General features: G+C 40.9%; 1 protein-coding gene across 7 annotated transcripts in view; it reads left to right on the top strand.

Moving 5' to 3' along the window:
- The first annotated feature begins 3257 nt into the window (after positions 1–3257).
- Positions 3258–27167, top strand: part of LOC137250514 (uncharacterized) — a 95833-nt gene continuing 71923 nt past the window's right edge. For 3 of the 7 annotated variants that reach the window (XR_010952997.1, XR_010952992.1, XM_067783456.1), the window contains exons 1-3: positions 3258–4146; positions 12856–12918; positions 26912–27040. Coding sequence is in view for 1 of the 7 variants with exons in the window: in XM_067783456.1 (XP_067639557.1) it covers positions 4105–4146; positions 12856–12918; positions 26912–27040 (234 nt within the window). In the remaining 6 variants the exon portion in view is untranslated. The remainder of the gene's footprint in view (positions 4147–12855; positions 12919–26911; positions 27041–27167) is intronic. The other 4 variants (XR_010952996.1, XR_010952995.1, XR_010952993.1 and 1 more) reach the window with 4 other exon arrangements.

Raw genomic sequence — 27167 nt, 5'->3', positions numbered from 1 at the left:
AACTTTTTATCTATGGTAGGACTACCGGCACTAACTTATAGGCACAACGATAGAAAATCGATATATTCCTAAAACAAACTCTCATAATTGCAAGTGCATTTTTTACTAAATTAAATTTTTCACCGGCTATCGTATCGGCTTCATCAATGGTAAGCTCTATATATATACCAAGAGGTACACGTGCTTTTGAAATAAATTCTTAATTCAGTGTTATATTGAATCGGCATCAACTTTATTTACAACTTGTACCAAAAATCTATCAGGAAAGTGTTTGTAAACAAAATGAAATATCCAATCACCAAAACAAAACAAGACCTTTCGTTCTGACAAATCCGCTGTTTCATCAGCATACCGTGGTTGCCTTTGTTCTGCAAGAATTTAATGATTGAACAAGATTATATGTAGGTTGGTAAAAGTCGATGGCAGCCAACAGGCTACCCACTCAAGCAAATTTTGGCTCCGCATTCTGCATTGCTACCTTAGTGGAAAAGAAAGAAAAATATCAAAATCGTAGCTACTTCACTTAAAGGACCAAAATTGACAGAAAGGGACCATCAGGTCAAACGAGGTTTAAAAGAACCATATTTTGTTCAAGTGGCAACAGTGGTTGGGGCTTTTGACGCTTCTTGTGTGTGTGCCTTGTTTTCAGTTTTTTATTTGGTAGTAGTGTTTGTTGTGTGCGTGATGGTCTCCCCCTTCATTAAAGTCTGGATCCGGGTCCGAATGGAATACTTTCTGTGCCAGTCTGAGCCAGGATACTAAAGTTTCCGGAGAAATTTTCCCTCGAACTATTTAACAGGCATCTCACCCTCTCTCGACATCGTACAAGGTTCCGTCATACATCAGGGCGATTATGTTAAGATACTTAATGATCAAGGTTATTTTTCGTCGAATTTCATCCGACGATATTTTTCATATGAGCTGATGCATGCCCTTTACCAAATCTTCGCCTTGGTGTGTAAACAGCACTGCAGGTAGTCCGTCGTTCGTTGACTTTCTTTAGCCGGGATACTGTCATTCTCGTTTCGTCATAGGAACTACTTATATTCCGTCATCAGCGATGGAGATATTGGGTTAGTCTTCTCAATGGCACGGTCATGACACGTCCCGTTATACGCCGTTTTTTTTTTTTTGACAAAATTATCCATATCAGCCAGCATTTGAAGTTTCTCGAAATCACATCGTACTGCATCACTTTCCTTCTTCTAAGTAAGATATCTTTGCAATACGCCGCATGTTGCTGCGCACCGTAACCCTATGGGAAGCGACCTTTTCCCATCGCATAAGTTACTTTTCGGGCTCACTGGAAACCTATGATGTATGCAAGGGCGCTACGTAACACTAGTTATTGAGCAGGTGTTTCATAGCTCAGGTCGTTATTTGCACCGCCGTAGAGTGCGCAGTGACGAGGTCAGTCAACATGAAATGTCCCTTTCTTGACCACCCTGGTGTTAAAGTCACCAAAAAATATTTTAATATACATATATATTTCCTCATAGGAGGAGTCCTTATCCTTGTCATCCATATAGTCTGTTGATGAGTATGTGCAAATAAACGTTATATAGAAAACCGTTACCTTGATGCGGATCGCGGTGAGTCGCTCAATCACAAGCGTGGACAGCAATACTTATCGGTGAAGTCCCCCCCAAAACTAACTCCTTGGCTTCTAAATTTACTTCTATCCATATGTGCACTGTAGTTGACGTCGCAAGACCCTATTTTCTTTCTGCCTTGACCCGTCCATCATAAGGTGGTGGACATTTCTGTCGCGTGTATCTTATGAGTTTCCCAGCCTGCAGGGGCCGGAATTATAGGCTGATACGCTGCTACCACTATCTCTCATCGCACAAAGACTTTGCAAACAATAGAAAATAACTAGTTTTGAGGTTTCCATCAGTGCAAACGGGATATGTAAGGCAAGTAAGTTTTTTACTGGGAAACTTTTTAAGTCAGAAATTTACTGGGAGCATTTTTCAAGCCATAAGCATAACATATATGTAGTTCAAATAAAAAAAAAAAAAAAAATGTTGTTCAAATAAATAAATAAAAAAACAAATGCTTGTCACGATTCCCTTCCGAGAAGATTTATGCGTGCTTCTCTTTCAATTTGCGTCATGCTCATTATTTTCCCTACAAAGTGCCAGAACGGAGCCTACATGTTTTTGCCGACCACGAACGGCAGACGAATTTTCACAGAGAAGCTTTTCATGACAGATATACACACAGAGTAATTGCCAATCTACTGCCAAGGGGCGACCCCGCTTAGAAAATTTTTTTCTGATTGAAACAATTTATTGCTTAATTATTATTGTTGATTTGTCAGGACCACCGGTGTGGTAGGCGGGGCACGCTACCACCACAATGGGTAGTACTTAATCCTCATGTTCCAATGAACATCTCTGTAGATTTGCTGTCTATCGATTTGTGTTTCAAACTGATCATAGGGGAACCATGCAGTTGAAGGCGGGAAATAAGCTGATTGTTAATTTTTTAATATGACCTCCGGCGCAGTATGACTTAGACATAGGTTCATCGCATTACAAAAACAGAGTTCATGGAATTTGTGTGTATGACGCCCTGCTGCCACATTGTTTGGTTCCGCCGTAAAACTGATATATACAGTTTTTTAATAAAAATAAATTTTCTTTACGAAGTTACATATCGTTAGGTTAGGCATTAATAGCCGTGTTTTTTTTTTTACAAGCGTTACGTTTGCGCGTAAAAAACGCTTATCCTCGCTTAGATAATGCTTAGGAGACCCATATAGGGGCGGTGGTTATATAACTAGCTACAGTACAGGGTGTACCGAAAAGCGGAGACACAACCCTCTTGTATGTCTGTGTATAACATATAGCGCTGAATTCTGGATACGCACCATTTTAAGGAGTGAACATAGAATTAGTGTAGAGGTGCAACATATACACATATTTCAGTTACATCTGTGTATATGCGCAGCAATTTCAGAGGAGTATTTAAAGTTTGACGCTTAGCAGTCCATATAAAGTTTAAGCGTAAACGTCGATAGATACAAAAAAAACACAGCTAATATATCGAACACTAGAACAACTTTTTTGACCGTACTGTACCTTATGGAAACGTCATATACTTTTATATGTCAAAAACATTAAAAAAAATCCCAACGAGAAACAAATATCCCACCAAGTTAATGACAAGTAAATAAACAAAATATAAACAATTACCACATCACCTGTCAGTATGACATAATAATGCCATGGAAAGGCACAGAGAACGAAACATTCAACGGTTAGGAAACAACGCGCAAGACTCAAAAAAGGGGGGCATACATACATATGTAACATATCTTTACAACATTACAGTACAAACAAATTAAGCAAAGTGAAATGTGAAAGGAGAGTGAGAGAACCGTCTGAATGAGAAAACGCACGCACTTTAACGAGTCAAATTTCAGGTTCGACAACGCTTTGCACTGTGCAACGGCTGAAATAACAGTAAACTGTGGTGGGAGCATTTAAACTGGTAATTGTGGGCCAACTAATTAACAAAGTAAAGGCCACAGTCATAACGAACACACTCACCGTTAACAACACGAACAACAACTGTAAAGGTACAAACTTAACTTGGTAGTTTGTGGTGAAAATTCGTTGCGAGCAGCCGACAATATCATGACAAGACCAGCAAAGCCAGTCGTTCAACCAGCAGAACAGTGAAAATGAAAATTTGTTGAAAAACCTTGGTGGTGCAAAAATATAATAGAGCACAATATGTAGAAGAAAATATCAAACAAATAATACGGTGTGCTATTAAAAAAAAAATTAATTTTGCTGAAAAGGCAAAAATTGGAAATATTCTTTGCAAATTGGTCGGTGCTAAGCTAAATATAAAAATTACATATTTTCATTTTTCTTCTACTACTACAAAAATTATAACAGTGTGCAAAATATTTTGTATTTATTAATAATATATGTAGGTATGTATATAAATGAGTGTAAACTAAATTTTTATTATACCAAATTTCTCAATTAAAATAAAATTAAAAAGTGAGTGTGTGTGTGTTGTATGCAAAAAAGCGAAAGAAAAAGCAATATAATCGAAAAGCACTAGATTAGATTAATCAATAACGAAATGTCAACTGAAAGCAATACTCCGGTGGATCCTAGAGTCCAGGCAAGTATCATAAAAAAATGTTAGCTATAAATTAAAATAAGGCTAGAAATGATTTTGTAAAACTAAGAATCTGTCAAATTTCCTCGTTTACATATTTGCTAGAGATTTGACGGTAATAAATGATATTTATCTTATCTGACAATGACCCATGAGAACGAAACTAAAACAATCTAGCAAAACAACAAACATATGTATATATGTATGTAGTGTAGAGGAATGAATGAGCGTTCTTGTGTAATATACAAATATATGTGACTGTATTTATATATTAGGATGGGTCAATTTAGATTAAAAAAAAATAATTAAAAAAAAAATGTTTAAGTTAAACGGTTTTATTGAAAACAATACTTACATTAAGTTATAATAATAGGTACTTAAAGATAGAAAATAATTAGGTAGGTCCTAGATACTAGTCATCACACTCCTCATGTTGTTGTTGTTGTTGTAGCGATAAGGTTGCTCACCGAAGGCTTTTGGGAGTGTTATCGATGTGATGGTCCTTTGACGGATACAGATCCGTTACGTTCCGGTACCACAGCACCTTTAAGGTGCTAGCCCGACCATCACGGGAACGATTTATGTGGCTACATTAAACCTGCAGGCCATCCCCTCCCTCCCCAACCCGAAATTCTATAAGGAGCTTAGGGTCGCCAGAGCCTCGTCTGTTAGTGAAACAGGATTCGCCGCGGATAGGTAAGGTTGACAATTGGGTTTGGAGAAGCTATATATTGCGCTGGCAACCTCTTGAATCTGGTATTTTAGTCGCCTCTTACGACAGGCATACCTACCGCGGGTATATTCTGACCCCCAAACCCGCTGGGGTATCACCCGCTGGGGTAACACACTCCTCATTAATCTCGGGCGTTGATCAGACACAAAAGCGTTGGGCGTGCGAAGTTTATAAAAATGTGAGGCGTAGCATAATCTGATTAAGGTTCTATTGGTCTTACTTATACATATATGAAAATACCATTTGTAATGATATGAGAGGATGACTATCAATAGAAATTTGACGCGACCCACGCTTTTATTTATTTGTATGATCAACGCCCTATATTGATGTGGAGTGTGATGATTAGGACCTAGGACCTACCTAATTAATTTCAAACTTTCACTATTATTATTACTTAATGTAAGTATTGTTTTCAATAACACCGTTTAACTTAAAAGAGGGTGGGGCCGTGTGTAGAAGTCCACGAAAGTGGGGAAAGCTTCTGACCGCCATTCACCTGGGAATGGCCAGAGCGATTCTTTTGCATGCGGTTCAAGCAGCTCACTACTGCCGGTCGCTTGCGGCCAAGTATCCTCTGGGTAGCCGCTAAACACCCGTTTAGCGGTGAGCTAATGTGAGAAGGCGACAACCTGGCTAGGCCACTCTGACATAATCGGTTTAAGGGCTAGCCGGGGGAGATTTCATCGGCAGCGTCTGTACACCTCTAGGTGCGGCTGCAAGCGGGCGTCTGTCTTGGAGCAAGCGGCTCGCTATATAAACGTGCCAAGTAATATTTTCACCCCCGCTGAGCGGGTTGTGCGCTGGGCTTGGGACCCGCCACGTAAAACCATACTCCAATGAAATATAACAACAAGCCTCGGATAAATACACTCTCTATTGATGACGACCATGGCAAACGTTTGAAGGACAATGAATTGAGGGCATGCACCTGGAACGTCCGCTCCCTGAATGGGATTGGTGCAGATGCCCGACTGGTTGATGTCCTCGTCAAAGCAAAATCTGACATCACCGCCATCCAAGAAATGCGTTGGACGAAGCAAGGAAGAAAGAAGATCAAAAATTGTGACATATATTGGAGTGGCCATGCGAATAAGCGCAGTTTCGGCGTCGGATTCGTGGTGGGAGAGAGACTTTGTCGCCAAGTGCTGGCGTTCACGCCTGTGGACGAGCGTCTCGCCGCTATTCGAATAAAAGCAAAATTTTTTAATATATCATTCATCTGCGCCCATGCGCCGACAGAGGAGAAAGACGATGAGGTGAAAGACACTTTTTATGATCAATTAGAACGCACATACGAGCGCTGCCCCCGTCATGATATAAAAGTCGTGCTTGGCGACTTTAACGCCAGGGTGGGCAAGGAAGGTGTTTTTGGCCCTACAGTCGGAAAGTTCAGCCTACACAATGAAACTTCTCCTAACGGACTGAGGCTGATTGACTTTGCCGGTGCTCGAAACATGGTCATATCAAGCACGAGGTTCATGCATAAAAAGATACATCAAGCTACATGGCTGTCTCCTGATCGAAATACTCGCAATCAGATCGATCACGTTGTGATAGACGGACGGCATGCCTCCAGTGTTTTAGATGTGCGAACGATCCGAGGACCTAACATCGATTCGGACCATTATCTCGTTGCAGCCAAAATACGCACCCGCCTCAACGCGGCTAAAAACAAGGAACAAAAAACACAAGGAAAGCTAGACGTCGAAAAGCTTCAATCACAACAGACTGCCAATGATTTCGCAACTCGACTCTCACACCTGCTCTCTGAGGGCACAACTCATCCTGAAGGAATACAGGAGCAGTGGGAGCATATCTCCAAAGCACTTCATACTGCCGCCGAGGAAAAATTGGTTACCGGCGGCCACGAAAAAACAGCTGGTATGATGAAGAATGCCGCGTTGCAACCGAAAGAAAAGACGCTGCCTACAGGGCTACGTTAAAAGCGAGCGCGACAAGAGGAGTGTGTGAACGCTATCGTGAGTTGAAAAGGGAAGCGAGACGCCTTTTCAGGAAGAAAAAAGCAGAAGCAGAAAGGCGTGAGTGCGAGGAGCTTGAGCTGCTAGCCACCAGGAATAACGCCCGAAAATTCTACCAAAAAATACGGCGACAGACGGAAGGTTTTAAGACCGGGGCAAACTCCTGTAGGAATGAAAACGGCGACCTCGTAACTGATGTCCAGAGAGTGCTTAGATTATGGAGGGAACACTTCTCTGCTCTCCTAAATGGAGGCAGCAATTCACCGCGCAGAGATGAAGAACCCGATCCCGCAATCGATGATGATGGAATATATGTCCCCCCGCCCGATTATGACGAAGTTAGAATAGCAATAACCAGATTGAAAAACAACAAGGCCGTGGGCGCTGATGGATTGCCTGCGGAGCTATTCAAGTTCGGCGACGAGGAGTTGGTAAGGCGCATGCAACAGCTTCTTAGCAAAATATGGGCGGACGAAAGCATGCCCGACGGTTGGAATCTAAGTGTTCTTTGCCCAGTCCACAAGAAGGGGGATACTGCAAAATGCACCAACTATCGTGGAATCAGCCTTCTTAATATCGCATATAAGGTCCTTTCAAGTGTATTGTGCGAAAGATAGAAGCCCACCGTGAACCGGCTGATTGGACCTTATCAGTGCGGCTTCAGACCTGGTAAATCTACCATCGACCAGATTTTCACAATGCGCCAAGTCTTGGAAAAAACCCGTGAAAAGAGAATCGACACACATCACCTCTTCGTCGACTTTAAAGCCGCCTTCGACAGCACGAAAAGGAGCTGCCTATATGCCGCTATGTCTGAATTTGGTTTCCCCGCAAAACTTATACGGCTGTGCAAAATGACGTTGAGCAACACCATCAGCTCAGTCAGAATTGGGAAGGACCTCTCCGAGCCGTTCGAAACTAAACGAGGTTTCAGACAGGGTGACCCCCTATCGTGCGATTTCTTTAATTTGATGCTGGAGAAAATTATACTAGCTGCAGAACTTAACCGCACTGGAACAATATACTATAAAAGCGTGCAATTACTGGCATATGCTGATGACATTGATATCATCGGCCTAAACACCCGCGCTGTTAGTTCTGCTTACTCCAAGCTGGAAAAAGAAGCGGTAAAGATGGGTTTGATGGTGAATGAGGACAAAACAAAGTACCTGCTGTCATCGAGCAAAGAGTCAGCGCATATGCGCCTTGGCAACCACGCTACTATTGGCAGCCATAATTTCGAAATAGTAAAAGACTTCGTTTATTTGGGAACCAGCATCAACATTAGCAACAACATCAGCACTGAAATCCAGCGAAGAATCAATCTTGCCAATAAATGCTACTTTGGACTAGGTAGGCAATTGAAAAGTAAAGTCCTCTCTCGGCGAACGAAAATCATACTCTACAAGTCACTTATAGTACCCGTCCTGCTATATGGGGCAGAAGCATGGACCATGACAACAGCAGATGAAGCGGCTTTGGGAGTGTTCGAGAGAAAAGTTCTTCGAAAGATTTATGGGCCTCTACGCGTTGGCGATGGCGAGTACCGAAGAAGATTTAATGATGAGCTGTACGAGCTATACGCAGACATCAACATAGTCCAGCGAATTAAAACGCAGCGGCTGCGCTGGCTAGGCCATGTTATGCGAATGAAAGATGATGCTCCGGCCAAGAAAGTGTTTCTATCGGAACCCGCCTATGGAAGCAGAGGTAGAGGGCGGCCCCCACTCCGTTGGAAGGACCAGGTGGAAAACGATTTAAACTCCCTTGGTGTGACCAATTGGCGCCGGTTGGCGGAGCGAAGGAGCGACTGGCGCGCCTTGTTGGACGGCCATAACCGTTTAGACGGTTAAGCGCCAATTAAGTAAGTAAGTAAGTAAGTTTAACTTAAAATTTTTTTTTATTATATTTTTTCATATGTCGCTTTCTATTAATGGACGTATTATGCGTTCCAAATATGAGCCAAATCGGGCTACAAATACAAAATTGTTTGACATATTTCGATCCATGCGCCACCTATCGCAGTTTTTTTTCTTATTATTGCATTGTCATCGGGTTCTGAAGCTTGTAGCTTATCGCGAAGTTACTTAAATTTCAATTACAAAATTCGTAACGCTCGCTACACACAAGCTAAATAAAATGGTTTAAAAATAAAGGTACATATGTATTATATTTTGATATATGTACATATGTAGACAGGTGTCAAAAGTTTCAGGGTACCAAATGTTCAAAAATAATAGTATTCCCCCAGCGACTAAAATAATTTTTATTGGTATTGAAATGTGAATTCCAAAAATTAAATACCCTCTAACGCTACTTTTTATACCCAATCTCTACTTTTACACAGGTATATTATAACTTTGATTGGATAACTGTAGGTAATGGCATATAGGAATTGAGATAGAAATTACTTTCATATATGAAAATTATTAGCATCGAAAAAAATTTTGTTTTAGTTATGTCCGTCCGTCCGTCAATGCGTTACCCGCAGGAAAAATTTACATATCTTTACGAAATTTGGTAAACTGGCTAATGTGGACGCAGATGCTGTATAGAAACCTGGGCGAAATCGCACGCCCACCATTTCCGTATCGAAAATTTCGAAAAAAACAAAAAAAATTATTACCAAAGACCGTAAAACTGGTGGAACTTGATATGTGGGTTGAGTTTAGAAATTTGGAAAAATAGAAATTTTGGAAAATGGGAATGGCAATGCATTTAGGAGAAAAAAATTTGAAATCCATCGAAGAAATCGCGAGAGATTTTTCTTACTATTATATATTTATTCACTTTATGAAAACTAACAAAATCGCTTGGCGACCACACCCACATAAAAAAAAATTTCCAAAAGTATAAAAATGCAATATTCATTACTTGATATGTTGGTTGACTTTATGACTAAAAACGGAAATTTTCTAAAAAAGCGCTTAGCACTACCCACATTTAATTATAAGAAGAAAATTGTAAGTGTTTAAGCTGTAAATCAAAAGCCGTTGAGGAAATCATATTAAAATATGCTGCATGCATTGTCCTTACTATTATATATGTATATATGTACATTGCGAAAATAAGTGGAAACGGTTGAGACCACGCCCACTTGAAAAAAAAATTGGAAAAATGCGTTAATTTTTTTACCAATGACCGATAATGTGACGGACTTGATATTTTGATTGACTTTGTAAAGAAAAATTGAAATTACAAAAAATCCTGAAAAATGGGCCTTGCATCAAAAGCCATTGAAGATATCATGTTGAAATTTGGCACGAAGTTTATCCCTACTATTATAAAGATATATGCTTTGTGAAAATAAACGGAATCGGTTGGCGACCACGCCCACATAAAAATATCACTATCAAAATTTTTAAAAATTAAAAATGCTATAACTCATAACCAAAGACCGATTAATTGATGAAATTTGATATGTGGATTGATTTTTTGATGAGAAACAGAAATGTGCAAAAATTTTAGAAAATGAGCGTAGCACCGCGAACATTTAAAGGAAGAAAATTTAAAATTTTGCAAGCCGTTAATCAAAAGCCACCAAGGATTTGGCATGGAGATTGTGTTATATAACTAAATCATACTGGTATTACACCTCAGGAGTGATATGTTGTAGAAAACAATTTAAATATAAATACAAATTTTGGAAAATGCAAATTCAGAAGCAATTAGATTTACTTTGCAATTTTGCAGAATTATGGTTCGGAGGAAAATTCGTTAACGGCCCATTTTTTTAAGCTGCTTTATGTTTCAACCATAACAAAATTGGCAATATATTTATGACACGTAACTACATTACCATTATTGATATGTTAGTACAAAGAACCCACTAAAGAAAAAAGCGACATAATTTAACGAAATTTTGTTATGAACTGACAGTAATTGTTTTATAGCATATCTCAGGTGTTTTCCTCTTTAAATATATGCACACCTATCTATAAATAGGAGCACATATGTGAGAGCAAAAGTTGGGTATATAAATATTATTCGATTTCGCCCTAACTTAGGCTTGCTTAATTGTTAATAAGTCTCATGAACAAGAGGAATCTGAATCACTGATGCATTGAAAATGCGCTCATCGCGCCTATTTACAAAAATGATAACAAGAACAAGAATATATTGTGGCGAATGTTAACATCGCTATGCTGTTAGTAAATAATCACAACAACAACAAAAAAGCAAACAGCCACATTTATGTACATGTACATATTAAAGCAAGCAGCCACTCTTATGTACAAGGCAACGAAGAATATTACACACACATAACCAGCAGTTCGAAGTGAAAAGATATCTCACATACACACACGTAGTCACCAGCTAAGAGAAGAAGTTGTTTTTCACACATACACACGCATATAGCTAAATGACCAAGTATGAGATACCACTGTCCCAGAAGGCATGTTCGTGAAAAGTCTAAACCATAGAAGAAATATGCGAACGAGGCAACAGAGAGTATTAAAGCGCCGCAAATTGAGGAATAGCTAATCACTTTTGATTTAAAAACCCAATTAGTGAAGTATAATTGTAATTATGCAATACTAACGCCAAAGTAGTCTAATTAAGACCATTTTGCAATACTGAATTTTGGAGTTACTTATTCGACAGTTCAGCGATTCGAACGTTAGCAGAAGGTGTATAATTATTAGGAATTTTCCAAAATTCGGTTCAGTATAATTATAGAGCATTCTCTAGAATATCTACAGTTTCAAAAAATTTGGAATGCATAGTAAAACAATAAAGTTCTTCTTCATAAATTGTCTTATTTTTATCTCTATTAGGCTTGATATGTGGGTTGAGTTTAGAAATTTGAAAAATAGTAATTTTGGAAAATGGGAAATGGAAAAAATTTTGTTTTCAAAAGAACTGTTATTGCCAAAGTTTTTACAACATGGCAACGAAGAATATTGCACACACATAACCAGCAGCTTGAAGTAAAGAAATTATTTCACATACACATAGGTAGTCATCAGCTAAGAGCAGAAGTTGATACTCACACATACACACGCATATAGCTAAATAACCAAGAATGAGATACAACTCTTCCAGAAGGCATGTTCGTGAAAAGTCTAAACAATAGAAGAAATATGCGAAGGAGGCAACAGAGAGTATAAAAGCACCGCAAGCTGAGGAATAACTAATCACTTTTGATTTAAACACGTAATTAGTGAAGTATAATTGTAATTATGCAATACTAATGCCAAAGTAGTCTAATTAAGACCATTTTGCAATACTGAATTTTGGAGTTACTTATTCGACTGTTCAGCGATTCGAACGTTAGCAGAAGGTGTATAATTATTAGGAATTTTCCAGAATTCGGCTCAGTATAATTATAGAGCAATCTCTAGAATATTTACAGTTTCAAAAAATTTCGAATGCATAGTAAAACAAAAATGTTGTTCTTCATAAATTGTTTTATTCTTATCTCTGTTGATCAGCGTGCTTTTATGTCTCGGAGATCAACCACCTCTAATTTAGCCGTGTTCTCAGAATACTGCATTGCTGCTTTTGCAAAATGGGCTCAGGTAGAGACCGTCGATAACGACTTTTTGAAAGCATTTGATAAAGTTAACCTTCATATTTTGTTGTTAAAGTTACATAGTTTTGGTTTCCACTTAGTATTTTTAAGGTGGATTAAATAGATCTCACTAAACGAATTCATACCTTTGCATTTGATTGAGTATCCTCACATTATTTCGTTGCTAGCTCAGGTGTTCCACAGTTTTTGTGATTTTCATCGATGGTAGTTCCGGTTGTTTTGAATCTTCACAATTTATTTTGTATGCCTGCGAAAAAATATTTGTCCACCCTAATGTATGAGAGTTTGTTTGTGATCTAAGGATTACTATTCCATTATGTCGATTTTCAATAACCTTAAACAGAAGGATACAAATTAAGACTACGCCCCCATCTTCGAAAAAATTTCAGTCAATCTATATTATTCATATTTCGGCCAAATAAAATTTTAGTTTATATTTGTTTCTTCTTGTGTACTTTTAGATTGAACTGGAGAAACTAAATACAGCAACAGACAATATCAACAAATATGAAGTAGAGCTCGATGTAAGTATTATTTTTATAATCAGCTGAGTAAAGCTCACAGTGTATATTAATTGTGTTCGCATAACGGTACCCCGTAACGGCATAACCTAATCGAGATAGATATAGACTTCTATATATCAAAAAGATCTGGGCGAAAAAAGAAATTCATTTAGCCATGTCCGTCCGTCCGTCCGTCCGTCCATTCGTCTGTCCGATACACGATAACATGAGTAAGCTTTGAGGTACCTTAATTGGTATGTAAGTTCCTGGGAACTCATCTCAGATCGCTATTTAAATTGAACGAAATCGGACTATAACCACGCCCACTTTTTCGATATCGAGAAATAACTACCTCTCTAGTGATATTCGTTTTTTCACCTGGGCGTGTGCAATGTCGAAAAATATAGGCATTGCGCTACCAACTCCCCGGCACCAAAAAAATATTGAGTATGATGCTCGATAATGATTTGCATTTCGGCGAACATACAATCGCAAGTTTACCTTAAATTCAGAGCCGTAACAAAATCCTCAAGTACCTCGCTGGTATCATTAGGACCAAGACAAAGAAATGCTCATAGCTACATACATATGAATGCATTGGCCAGCAGTCTGTATGCTATGTGTCTGTAATATGGTCGCTGAACTCAAAAGAAACACAGTTTGGAAGAAGCTGAAGGCCTGTAAAGACACCGCGCTCAGAACTGACACGGGATGTCTTCTTATGTCTTATGTCTGGAAATCTAGTCATCCTAACAAACATCTTATTGATGGGCCCTCGCCTCCCAGGGATAAAAAAGTCAACTCCGCAAGCCCTGTGAACAAATTCGGCACACAAGAATTCAGTCGTTTGAGCCAAAAATGTGCAAATGACGTACACAGTCTTCTCCACAAAGAGGCGATGAGGTTTTTTACCGATAAATATTTCCGATTTCCCAGGTAGACGCGCGTCTACGATCGGGATATTGTAATGGTTAAACTCTTATTTATCTAGAATTAATCCTGACATATGTATGTATGCAGTGTATGTCCAGCATGTAATGTGTATTCACATGACACCATCTTTTCAATTGCAATGTGGAACCAACGCCTCTTTGGTCCACACTCTTGGTCTCTTTTGGTTGAAACTACAAGATTCCTACACTTCCCGTTAGAGGACAACGTTGAAAATCTGCAAGTGATCGCACCTATTGGATGGGGCAAAGTCCGGGTACACTGTAACATAAAAAGTTTAGTGAGCATTGTTAAAAATAGCCATTATAACCCAACTGTCTTCTCTTTATAGTGAAGGAAATAGCTGTGTCAGTGTATCGCATAGACCTTTAAAAAACCCCATAAAAACCAAGACCTATGTTATAAACTAGCTTCGTACCCTTCGCCAATGCTAGAAGTTTTGTAGAACGTAGCCTACTTGTTGCTTCTAGATCTACATCACTCCTAATAAGTGACAAGCACAGGACACAAGAACGATCTAAAGCGTTTCATCCTCCATCCCGCATTTCCCAAATGAACCTACAGTCATCTCATTTAACGTTGTTAGTCTAATTTCGTAAGACCTGGGATTTATCTTCAACATTTCGCAGCCTTTCTCCCCACCAAAATAATTAAGACACCTACGGAACAATCTACGGGGGTAGCGCCCTCTTACCTAGCTAGTCCGCTTTTTCATTACCATATATCACCATATGACCTAAAAATGTATGCTTCCCCTCTATAGATTCTTTCCAGTGATTAGAGTGTAAACACGTGTTTAGATGTTGTGCCATGCCATATTAATGGCTGTCAACATAAAACTTGACGTGGCTTTAATTTATATTGTTTCCCTCAAGTATTTCCACTTCTTTAGTCGCGGCTACTTCAACCGCCTAAAAGTCATTACACTGATCCTAAAGTTTGTAGCATCTGTTTATTTTCGGATAACCACAGCATATCGTATCGCTTTGTCAGGGTGTGGCCCTTGCCTACTTTCTAGCTCTATAGTAGTTTTACGGTCCCCATTGCAGCGAAGCTACGGGATCAGGTAGTATCTCGCCCAATATTAAGTAATGGTATACTACTATGGTCGCACCGTCCGCGCTCAAGCTGCTCCTAGGCATTGAGTCGCGTTGCAACACAATTTTCTTCGCCACCAGATTTACAGTTGGGGTATTCAGAATGGCATATAGTGCAGCCATCGACTTTCACATGATTTAAAACACTTCGACCCTCTGCGCTTTGCTTAACTGCTTTACTGATTCGTTATATAGATTGATATGTGGAAGGTGTACCCTATTTTTATCTCACTCAATTTGGTTGGGACGTCTCCTGTATATGTTCCAAGAGTCGACTGCTCATCAGCCTTTCCGTCATTGGTTATCACCATAGAGTTTCCAGCTTTTTCGCCACTTGTGATTGATGAGTACTGTCGCCTACTAAGTCTACGACTATCCAATTCGCGTCATTGAAGCAGCAGACACTGCTATTGGATATCCACGTTGAGCACATTGCGCTACCGACTCTCAGAAACCTAAAAATGTTGGGTGTGACATCCGGGAGGAAGATTTTCTTCATACAAACGCTTTAATTCTCAACTCAAACACAAGTCTGAGTTTAATTTCTACTTAAGTTGCTCACCCTTTATAGGCAATTAAGATCTTTAATGAAATATGTGAGGATTTAATACTTTGCGTTGACAGCAACAACAAGCAACAAAATGTACAATATTGATTTTGTGTTACACATATCTATATATATTAGCTTCATCTATATTAGTTGTTATTTTTGGTTTTATCAAAGTGTTACATCGAATAAGCTTATAAGTCCAACGAGAAATGTACCCAACAAACAACAGAAAAAAAATCTCTTAGGTTTGAGAAAATGTTAATTTTCATCTCAAGCATTTTTTTAAATATGATCAGGAATTAATATCCAATTGAAAGGGACACATGGATATCAGTCATTCTATTCGGATCATGTTTGAAATTCTGTTAGGTTAAATGAAACTGGCCGGTCCTTAACATAGATGGCATGTGTATAAATCGTTACCGGAAGTTTGTTCGAAGACCAAACTGAAAAAACCCTACCGCTAACCTGTATTTATATTCTTAAATAATTTCGTCTTCTTGGAAAATAGTAGAACCCTTCTGTCCTACTTAGTGCTGCTTCTAGATCTGATAGCTGTGCCGTTCCTAATAATCCTACTCTGCTGCGCCAAGGACATGAACTAATAACATGCTCAAAATTTTTCATCCTGTATCTCGTAATTCTTATATCTGCTATGACAAGCCCTAATAAGGGAGTGTCATATAAGAACACCCCACTTGTTGGCCCAAGATCCTCTCTGTTTATTGATAAGAGTAGCTCTGTTAGTTTAAAGCCTTCAGCTTCTACTACACTTTACTGTCTACAATGGTTCTTAGATTGAGATTTGTGTAATAATATGAGTGTTTTAAACTTAAGAAATAATGAGAACCCCATGTTTGAAATAGTGTCGGTTCCCTGTAGCTTTTCAGGCCTGCCACTAGGCATAAGAATTCTCATATCTCACACGTAAAAAACTAACGAGCTTGAGAAATATCACATCCTTGCCCATAAGCAAGGGCGTCCTGCCACATACATAGCAGACTTTAGGGTACATTTTATCTCAACATGCTACGCACTGCAGATATTGGGGTATACTATTCCTTAAGAACCCCTAAATTGTAAACTAAATGGCTTGAGAAATATCCGCAGAAGAAACTTGTTAATGGACATGGTAATAGGGCCATGAGAACATGTTTTTCGAAAGGGTATCTTGCTAATGCTAGAACAATAGGATTAGTTTCACAAAATTTTCAACATTTGTTGTGTTGGGTACTTTTGTTTGTATTTATACACACTCATACTTGTGCATTATTCACAGTTAATAATTTTAAAGCATTTCCGTCTCGGGGTCGTTCTCAAGTTATCCTGTAGTCGATTTGACAACTTTTCAACTATTTAAAATTCTTAAGTTAATTTTCAAGAATGGAGGTGTAGAGTAGTGTTTGAGTTGTTTTGCTAAGTAAAAACATAAATAGGAATTCAAGGCGCCTTATAATTCCGCAGAGATTTAGGCCGAGCTTCTCTTCCAATTTCCGTCGCATCCCTTCCGATTTTTCCTGCAAATTGGCGGTTGGGTCCTACATGGTTTACGCCGACTCCGAAAGTGATCTGCAAGGCAGATGAGTTTTCATTGAGAAGCTTTTCGAGGCGGAGTGTTTGCCAAATCACTGCTGATTCTTATTAAAGACAGATGCGCCTCGAATTTTCTAATATAACTATATAAAAGCTTATTTTTATTGATACTAAGGCATATTTTCCCAAAGGCAAATCGGTAAGCAAGGAACGGCTAAGGGATGGTATTAATTACATAGAAAAACATCCAGCTTCAAGCAGGTGGGTCGAGGGCATGCTCAATTCCAGAAATATTACTTCCCAGTAGGGGCTGTAAGAAGCCACGAAATCAGTGGGAGACCGCAAGGCGTGGTACTATCATATATACTATGGACGCTGGCTATCAACCAACTGCTCAGCCAGTTCCGATGAACCCGAATGAGGCTAGGGCTGATCCTACACGAAAAAACCTTGTATAAAATACATAGGAATCATTAGTGACATTAAGTTGTCGTGGAATCCCAACGCAGCGCCGAGAGTGAAGAGAGTCTCGATGGCATTTTTTGCACGTAAAAGAATGCTAGAGTGCACGTGGTGTCTATAATCCTCCCATGCCCATTGGGTATTTACAGCGACTGTCAAGCCTCTCCTATATTATAGAGTCCTTGTTTGATGAACAGCCATACAAAAAAGAACCTACCTCAAAAAATTAGAATGGGTATGCAGCCTATTAATGCTTGGTATAACGGCAGCCCCGAAAACAACCACAACAACTGCGATGTTTTCCATTCTGCACATTCCATTTCTAAACCCGATGACTAAGAACATAACGTTAACAACTGCAACCAGATTCAACACTTCGGGGCAGCTAGCAAGTATAATATCATCAATTACGATCTAATTCCCTACCTGCGCTTAGATGGAGCTCTCAGAGCCACTATGGAGATGGAAGGTTGGCGCAAGAGCACTCAAATGGCAACAAAGCGATACATCGCTTGCTCCAAAGTAATATAAGCAGCCAAATCACTGTATTTCATCAGGCGGAAGTAGTAGCCGTCACCAAAAGCAGTGGAAACACTGGAGGAAAATGTCTTGAACTGTAGCCGCGTCAACTTCAATACTGACAACCAAGCTGCAATTAAGGCAATCATCTCGCATAGCACAACATTTAAACGTATGTTTGAGTGTCACCAATCCCTAGCAAGAATCGTGATAGCGGGAAATATACATCTCTATGGGGTCCCTGGGCATATGGGAATTGATCAGAATTAAAATGCGGATTAACTGGATAAACAGGGCGCATCCCTCGAAGCTTGCACCGTAGACGTCCCAATCAGATTAGGCGAGATTCAAAGAGGACTAGAGCTGCACATGATCGAATGGCGTGGAACCAAGTTCGGGCTACAAAGTGTCGAACATCATGTGAAGGTCTTACAACCTTAGACTAACAAAATTACTTTTATCACTGAGGCTCCTGATAGGTATTTCTGGCGTCACATGCTTTAAAATCAGTACGGGTTGAACGAGGAAACGATCGAGCACGTTTGCGGCTCGTCCTCTGTGCTTGCAAAGCTTAGACTTCAGATTAGAAGTGGCGCAGCTATCAGATCAAGTGGCATAGTTCCTAGAAATATTCTAGAATTTGAAAAGGCACGGAGTTATTTCACATCATAGCCTAGTTTTTGATAAGATTTTTCAGTTTGTTCGTTGAGCTCAACTTCTGGTAACACTATGGACTCGTTCAGCCTAAAAGAGATTCTCACAGATCGGTAAGATCAACTTAATCTAACCTACAATGCCGAATCAAGAAAATAAGTCGTTTGATAATAGATAATTCGGAAAAACGAAAAGCTATAGCTGATAGTTTTTTGTGCATGCCCCTTCCTCGGTGCCAACATCTGAGTAGAAGTCCGGAAAAGTTTTAAGGATTTGGCGTGTCGTGATTATCTGGTCAATAGTAGGCTTACCACCGCTGAAGCGCGAACGAATATATACGCAAGGCTGAATCCGCGGGAGTTCTCCGTTTAACAGCTTACTTTTAAATAGCCTCGGACGAAGCTCTCTTTTCCGATGACGACTACGGTAAACGTTTTAATTGATACGATTGGACAATGACAAACAGTGAATATGGCAATTCGTATCAACGCGGCGGACGTTGTATGGCTGCAGCGCACCGAGAAAAACAAGAGGGGCGGTAAGGAACGTAGCGCCGAAGAAGGACGCTCTCTATATGATGACATTTGTCCGGCTGCACCAATGCGCTATCTCTCTGTGTGTTTGTTATAAAGAGGGAAGAGATATGCCTCTAAAATTCTACAGTAGAATATTTCATGTAGCGGAAGCTGTCAAGCTTAGGGCGGCTTGAAAATATTGTTTGCACCTTTATCAGTCTTCAATCAGATATCTGCTGAGATGCGCAGGCTACTGAGAATTCAGCCGAAAATGTTTGTTTGGCATTTTATTTCTCTCATTTATGGAGAGTATTTACGACTCACTGTCTAGATGATGTTCTGTAGGCGAGAAGACATCCGTGGTAGTTTGGTAGTTCTGAGCGAGTTGTTTTGACAGGCCTGCGGTTTTCTTCAGTATACTTCGTTAAAGCTCGGCGACCATATTGGAGACGCGTAGCATACAAGCAGCCCGCCAATTGCTTTATAAGTGGTTATGAGCGTTAATATCATGACTAATGTTAACAATAATTAAGTGAATAGCACAGTCGTTGTGGCAAGTAAAAAATCGTTAACTAAAATCTCTACAAATCGGATTGTTAAAATTTCACGACTTGCACTTCAGGGTTTGCTAAGACTCTATAGTGTCCGCAGTAGCGGGACTCAGTGGGTAAGGAATATGCTCCTACTGTCAGTTTTACCTCAATATTCCATATAGCTCAATCAGCCAACTTTACGTGTCAGTCTCCTATCCCCCAAAACTTATATCTTATCCTAGAATAGAGGACGCACAGAAAATACGCAGCCATCTCATCTTTAAGGCAAAATAGACGGAAATGTTGTCATGTACATAATCGATATCATGTCTTTATATTGTAACGATTTTTCTGCAAATCCTCTTATTTGCAATCCTCTGCTAAGTTCGAATCACTAAACTGTTGAATAAATAACTCCAATATTGAATGATGGAAAAAATGGCCTTTATTAAGTACTTCAAAATAACACTTATACTTTGCTACTCGCTGGCTTAATAACCAAACTGATTGATAACTCAAATGAAACTCTACTATTGGCCGCCAGATCGCGTGCTTAATCAAACTGATTGATAGCTCAACTCAAACTGAATTACATTTTACTCGCTTGTGCCGCTTTTATAGTTTACGCTGCATACATCTAGGCTCTTCTATTTCCAGAACTTACCAACTATTTCGAGTGTTTATAGTTCTCATATAGTTTCTACTTGTTTACAATTTTCTACTTTTCAGCGTCTCTCAGATGTATGTGAGTTTGTAGTTTACAGTCTCTCGCACACACATAGGCGTATAAGTAAATGCATCTGTGTGTGACATCTCTCGGCTGCCTTATATATGTGTATACATGATTTGATTATTGACGTGAACATCGCTTAGCATCGCCTTAGTGATGGTATAGCTTAGGGATGCTAATATCCGTGACAATATTATTATTACTGCAAACAAGCCTGTAGACCAATAATTCACAAGTTTCCGCAGTCGCTACGATTTTTGAAAAATGAAGAGCTGGACATTTTTGCGAGCTGAGAAATTCCTGTTCACTCGCTTCACTATAGTTAGCGATTAGCCAAAAACAACCCGCACTGGATCGAAATAAATATTACAAAATACCGCCCTCAATTTGAAGCGTATGCTAAGAGGGTTTCGGAACCAATTTCCTAATTTTTTTTGCGCCATTTGAAATAAAAACGTAATTGGGTTTCCCTTATATCACCGTCAAATGTTTTTTTTGAGCTGACAGCAGCCGTGGTGTGGTGGTAGCACGCTCCGCCTACCACACCGAGAGTGTAGTGTTTACCTCCTAGGCAAAATAACACCAAAAATTTGCAAAAAAGTGTTTGCCGGTTTCAAGAATCGGATATCAAGCAATTAAGTTCCCAGCAGGAACCCGTCGTGGACAAAAGCGCGGAGCTGCAAAATTTCTAAGGTCATGTGCAAAGCCTACGATATTAGACCCACAACGTGGCTCATATCTCTGAAGAGAGAAGACTTAAGGCTCACGATGGGCATACTGGCTGGACACTGACTTCTGGCGTCACATGCCTATAAGTTAGGCCTCGTCACTAACAGCAAGGACGTGAGCTGCAGGAAGAAACGGTTGAGCACTTTCTGTGTTCATGTCCTGCGCTCGCTAGGTCAAGGCTCCAGCTATTAGAGGCGGCAGAGTTGCCAGATATCCAGGCAGCAATTAAGCTGGGTCCTAGAAAACTGCTAGTATTTACCAAGAGGCAAATTGGTCGTCAAACAAATTCTGGTAACACTACGGACACATTCAGTCTATGTGAGGTCTTTATTGACCGACCGGTTTAACCTAAACTAACCTCCCAGCAGGGAATATTGGTTACACTCACGCAAATAGGCAGCTTCACAGGTTTAATGACTACCTCCGAACTTTTAATGACTACCTTCGAGCTTTTGTAACTCGGTTGCAGAGCGAGACAGGTGGTAGCCACACTTGTACCAATTGCACTGAAGTCTGAGCTATATGTATATTTGAATTAAATGATCAGAGGCTGCGTGGTGCGGTGGTAGCGTGTTCCGCCTACCAGACCGAAGGTCCGGGTTCAACTCCTGGGCAAGGTTAGGTTAAGTTAAGAGGGCGTGCGTGGGCGATACCCACACTTCGACTCAGAGAAATTTTTGTCCATTGTGAGTGCACTCAGTAAGTACAGGATGGCGGCAAATTCGTTTAGCCCCATTACCTCTTAGCGGTCCTCAACGAACCACTTGTTTTCCCTGATGAACCCAAGAAGAAGCGAGACGTCCACCTTCCCAACCTCTGCCAGGCTGTCGAAGAAGCGTTAGCCCAGAAATCTGAGCCTTCTTCTTTGAAGCGCCGGGAATCGGCAGAGAAAGTGGTAGATAGACTCCTCTTCCTCCTCATCCTGACAGCTTCTGCAGAGGAAGCTTGTTGGTATTCCCCACCGTCGGAGCATTGGTGTGACAGCACAATGACCTGTGATGGTACCCGTAAGTACCCTCACCGCAGATTTGTTCAGTTTGAGAAGGAAGCTGATGCCCTTCCTATCCAAGCATGGTCATAAGGATCTTGAGACCTCGCAATCAACCCTATTGGTCCATAGCAAGTCCGTTGCCCTGTTCCCATATTCGTCGATTCTCGCTAGGAGACAACTCAACGGCGGTCGGACGGAGCTGTCCACCTCACTTCTATCTAAGTCGGAACCTTTCCTAGCCATCTCATCCGCGGACCCAGCAAAGGGAGACATTGAGATGACTCACAGAAGCCAGAGAGGCTCTACACCCCCAAACGATGTCCGATTTTATCATGTTGGACTCTAATGCCCTTAAGGCGGCTTGGCTGTCAACAAAGATTGTTACGTCGGTGTTGGAGACCGCGCTATCTTGGAACAGCTTTGCCGCTCTGTCTATGGCATAGACCTCGGCTTGGAATACACTGCATGCGTCAGGAAGTCGGAATGCTTGGCTTATCTGTAGATGTGTCGAGCACATCCCAGCTCCAGTTCCCTTTTTCATTTTCGAGCCGTCGGTGTATATTGTGATACCCCTGCCGTTGTCTAGGCCTACTTCCCATTCCTCCCTTGAAGAATATCGTATGTTCTGAACCTGGAAGTCCAAAACCCCTGTGATGTGGTCTGTTTTGGATGCTAGGTCGGTTATTATTCCGTTTAGTTGCCCCTTCGGCGGCCACCGTGGTGTGATGTTAGCGTGCTCCGCCTACCACACCGTATGCCCTGGGTTCGCACCCCGGGCAAAGCAACATCAAAATTTTAGAAATAAGGCTCTTCAATTAGAAGAAAATTTTTCTAAGCGGGGTCGCCCCTCGGCAGTGTTTGGCAAGCGCTCCGGGTGTATTTCTGCCATGAAAAGCTCTCAGTGAAAACTCATCTGCCTTGCAGATGCCGTTCGGAATCGGCAAAAAACATGTAGGTCCCGTTCGGCCAATTTGTAGGGAAAATCAAAAGGAGCACGACGCAAATTGGAAGAGAAGCTCGGCCTTAGATCTCTTCGGAGGTTGTCGCGCCTTACATTTATTTATTTTTTTAGTTGCCCCTTCGTCATATCGCGCAGAATCGTCGCGGGTCCATGCTTAGCTGTTTTCCATATGTTGGATTCTCTTAGTCGTAGAGCCCCTCTAGCGGCTAATCCCTGCACGAAGACATGTAGAGGCGTCAAATGAAAGATGACATTTAGCGCTTCCTGAGGGGCGCTGCTCACGGCGCCTGATATTCCCAGGCATGCCAGCCTTTGTACCTTCCCGATCCTCTGCTAATTACTCTTTTTATCTAGCGCTTTCCACCAGACTAGAGCTCCATATGTTAGTAATATCAGTCGAATGACTGTGCTGTACATGCCATGAATGACACGTGGTGCCAGTCTCCAGTTCCGCCCAAAAGCCCTTTTGCAGGCGTAGTATGCTGCTAGAGCTTTCTTTGATCTCATCTCAACGTTCCTTCTCCAGCTTAACTTCGAATCGAGTATAATTCCAAGATATTTCGCTTTCGAAGATAGGTTTAACGTTGTGCCGTTTAGCCTTTGTCGTGGGTTTACCCCCACGCCTCTGGTGGTCATTTTGCCAATAGAACCAGTCCCTAAAGTCTCGTTGACAACTCTACTCCTAAGCATAGAATCGATCCATGCAACTATAGAGCTTTGGGTTCCATATCGTGTAAGAGCCTTGCAGATGGCCTCCGTCTGCATGTTGTTGAAAGCGCCCTCAATGTCGAGGAAAGCTGCCAATGTGCATTCCTTGCAGCTTAGTGAGTTCTCTATGGCACTTACTGCCTCATGAAGGGCATTTTAACTGATTTGCCTTTTTGGTATGCATGCTGTGCTGCATCTATCTGCCAGAGATTGGCTTTGTTTCTAATGTGCAAATCGATAAGTCTCTCCAGTGTTTTAAGGATAAAGCAGGAGAGGCTTATTGGTCTGTAGCCTTTGGCTTCCCAGTGGCTAAGTTTTCCTGTTTTGGGAATGAAAACCACCCGTACATTTCTCCAGGCTTCGGGTACATAACCATCTTGAGAAGATGCCGTGTAGATATGGTATCAGTTCGTCACAAGCGGCTTGTAACATGGCCGGTATCACACCATCCGATCCCGTCGATTTGTAGGGTTCGAATAATTTTATAGCCCATTATATTTTATATCGGTCAACGATGTCCCTGACGTCGGTTTCCGGAGCGTATGCGCGGTTTTCTGGCATCGTCGTTCCTGTCGTATACGTGCATCCAGGAAAGTGTGTCTCCATCAAGACCTCTAGAGACGGTTTGGCTTTGTTGAAGAGTTTTCTTGTTGTTGACCTGAGTTGGCTTAGCTCTGTGTTCCACCACGTAGTTCTAGGTCTTACCCGTGGTCTAGTAAGGGGACAACAAAGTTCAAAAGTGCTTGTCAATATCGTTGTCAGTCGGTTTACCGCTCTGTCTATATTGTTAGCTGCACGTCTGACTTCCATTTCTGTGGATGCCTGTTTGTGAGATACTACTTCAGAATATTTGTTCCAGTCTGTTTTTCTTGGACTTCTATATTGCCGGGGAACTTCCACTTCAAGATCGATGTTGAAGAATATCCTACTGTGTGTGTCCGAGAAGGAGCATGTGTCTGACACTTTCCAGTCATCGATTCTTACAGTGGGAGAGTCTGTGGCCAGGGTGATATCTATGACTTCCTCTCTAATTCTATTCTTGAACGTTGGCTGGTTGCCTTTGTTGCATACAATTAGGTTAGTAGTAAGTAAGTAGTCAAAAATGGACTCACCTCTTGCGTTTGTGTCGCTGCTCCTCCATAGCTCATGATGTCCGTTGGCGTCGTAGCTGATGACAAGACCTGTTCTATGCGTTTCCGCGAACTTCACAATTTCGCGGACAGGTGTCGGTGGTGGCGTGTCCCCTTCGTACGGGAAGTATACGGACGATAGCAGCAGCTTGCGCTCCTGATTTCGTTCGCATACTACAGTGACGAGGTCTCCGCTGCAGTGCTGTGTAGAGATAAATAGAATAATATTTTTCTTAGCTACAATGCATGCTCTAATTCTACCCTCTTGTGGTGCAAGTAGACGGTAGCCGTCTAGCCCTAATCTGCAAACCCTGCCCATACCCAGCCAGGGTTCTCGGATTAGAGCTATGTCCACTCCGTTTTGTGCAATGTATTTCGTTAAGTCAAGCGAGGCGGAAATTGAGTGGTGCAAATTAATCTGCACCACCGCGCACCTTTGTTGCATCTGGCCTATCAACAGACACAAAGGCCTTAAGGGAACCCCGCCCAAACCTAACGACCCCTTTGAGCCTCTTTATGGCTTGCAGCGACGTTTGATCGATTGCGATCAGTAGGTCGCTGCCCGACCTTGTCTTGGAAGGGGTCATCGAGACCGCCCTCCATTGGTCTGCCTTCAGCTCTTTATTCTGTTTGCCCAGTAGTTACAGTATGGACTCATCCATTACTGGAGGTGGCATCCATACTGAGACCACCGGACGAAGCGGTAAACCTCCAACTGTGCTCCCAGCGAAAGAGCGCCCAAGCCGTGGACTGCCCTCGTTAGGAAATCCACAGATTTCTTGTTGTAGCAGCCGACGACCTTGACGCCCCTCTGCCAGCCCGCGTCGTCGAAGGATATCTCATCGCTTTTAGCCTCGAGCATCCCCTCCATTAGCTTGCCATCTACAAGCAGTCACCTTGCCGGCGTTATCTTCCCGTCAGGGTTGATTTTGTCGATGGTGGCTACTTGTAGACCTGAGGGGCAGTCGAAGGTAGCGTGAGGTTTCTGCTTTTTCGAGTCCTTTTCAGGTCCCTCATCGGATCTGAAACTCCTGGGCAAAGTAACATAAAAAATTTAGGAACACTTTTTTTTTGCAATTATAAAGAAACTTTTGTAATCGGGGTCGACCCCGAAAGTGATTTGGCAAACACTCCGAGTGTATTTCTTCCATGAAAAACTTTTCAGTGAAAATTTATCCATCTTGCAGATGCCGTTAGAAGGCGGTATAAAGCATGTAGGCACCGTCAAGCCAATTTGTAGGGAAAATCAAAAGGAGCACGAATCAAATTAGAAGACAAGCTCGACCTAAATCTTGTCGGTAATAAATTGCGCCAAGTATATTTTTAATTAAAAGCTGTCACTATTTCAGAGCCAATCTACGACTAATCCAGTTCAGAACGCGATCAAGAGGTCTGCAAAGGGACTAATAGTAATTTGCTAAAACATCGCAATGTTAAAAGTGGCAGTCGAAAGCACTCCGAAGAATAAGTAGTAATAACCTATCTTGAAGAATAATAAGAATGTAGTTCGGAGACCATCTTACCATAAGCTTCAAACTTTGGTACGGTCGTTGGCAAATTTCGTGTTGTTTATGGGGACGACTCAATCTAAGGCACCATGGAGACCGGTTAGGAAGTATTTATTTCATGGTCACCCTAATGCACACCCATTATCGAACTAAAACCATGCAAATTGCAATTTAATTGATTTTGCATTAAATACATTTGCTTTAGGCATCCACAGTAAATTAAAATCTGTGCGAAAATGCCAGATACATTATGGAAAAAAATTTAAGATTAAAGCAATTAGGTCGTTCTTATTTTAAGACTACTATTGACTTGTGCTGGTGTAGGCATTGGCACCAGCGTATTCACATTTTTTTGCTATAAACGCTTTTTGTAGTGAAAATAACCACAAAGTAAATATTTAAAAAGCAATAAAATGTTTTTTTTTTTGTTATTTCTTTCATAGGAGGCAAAATGTGATTTCAAGCGTATCTTGGCTGAAAGTGAGGTGCGCATCAAACAAGCCGCACACAAATTGGGAAACTCAATTGAGGCGGCAAAGCCCTATTATGAATCGCGTATCTATGCGGCACAAGTAAGTACCTGTTGATATATGTATACCGTTTCCATGGATAATACCTGCTTTCAACAATATTTATAAAATTTATAAAAAAAACAACATATTTTTGAACACAATTTAATCGATATAACAATTTTATGCA

Source organism: Eurosta solidaginis, chromosome 4, assembly GCF_040869045.1.
Source record: "Eurosta solidaginis isolate ZX-2024a chromosome 4, ASM4086904v1, whole genome shotgun sequence".
Taxonomy (NCBI): Eukaryota; Metazoa; Arthropoda; class Insecta; order Diptera; family Tephritidae; genus Eurosta; species Eurosta solidaginis.
The sequence above is the reverse complement of the archived record's forward strand: the minus strand, read 5'-3'. Positions and strand labels throughout refer to the sequence as shown.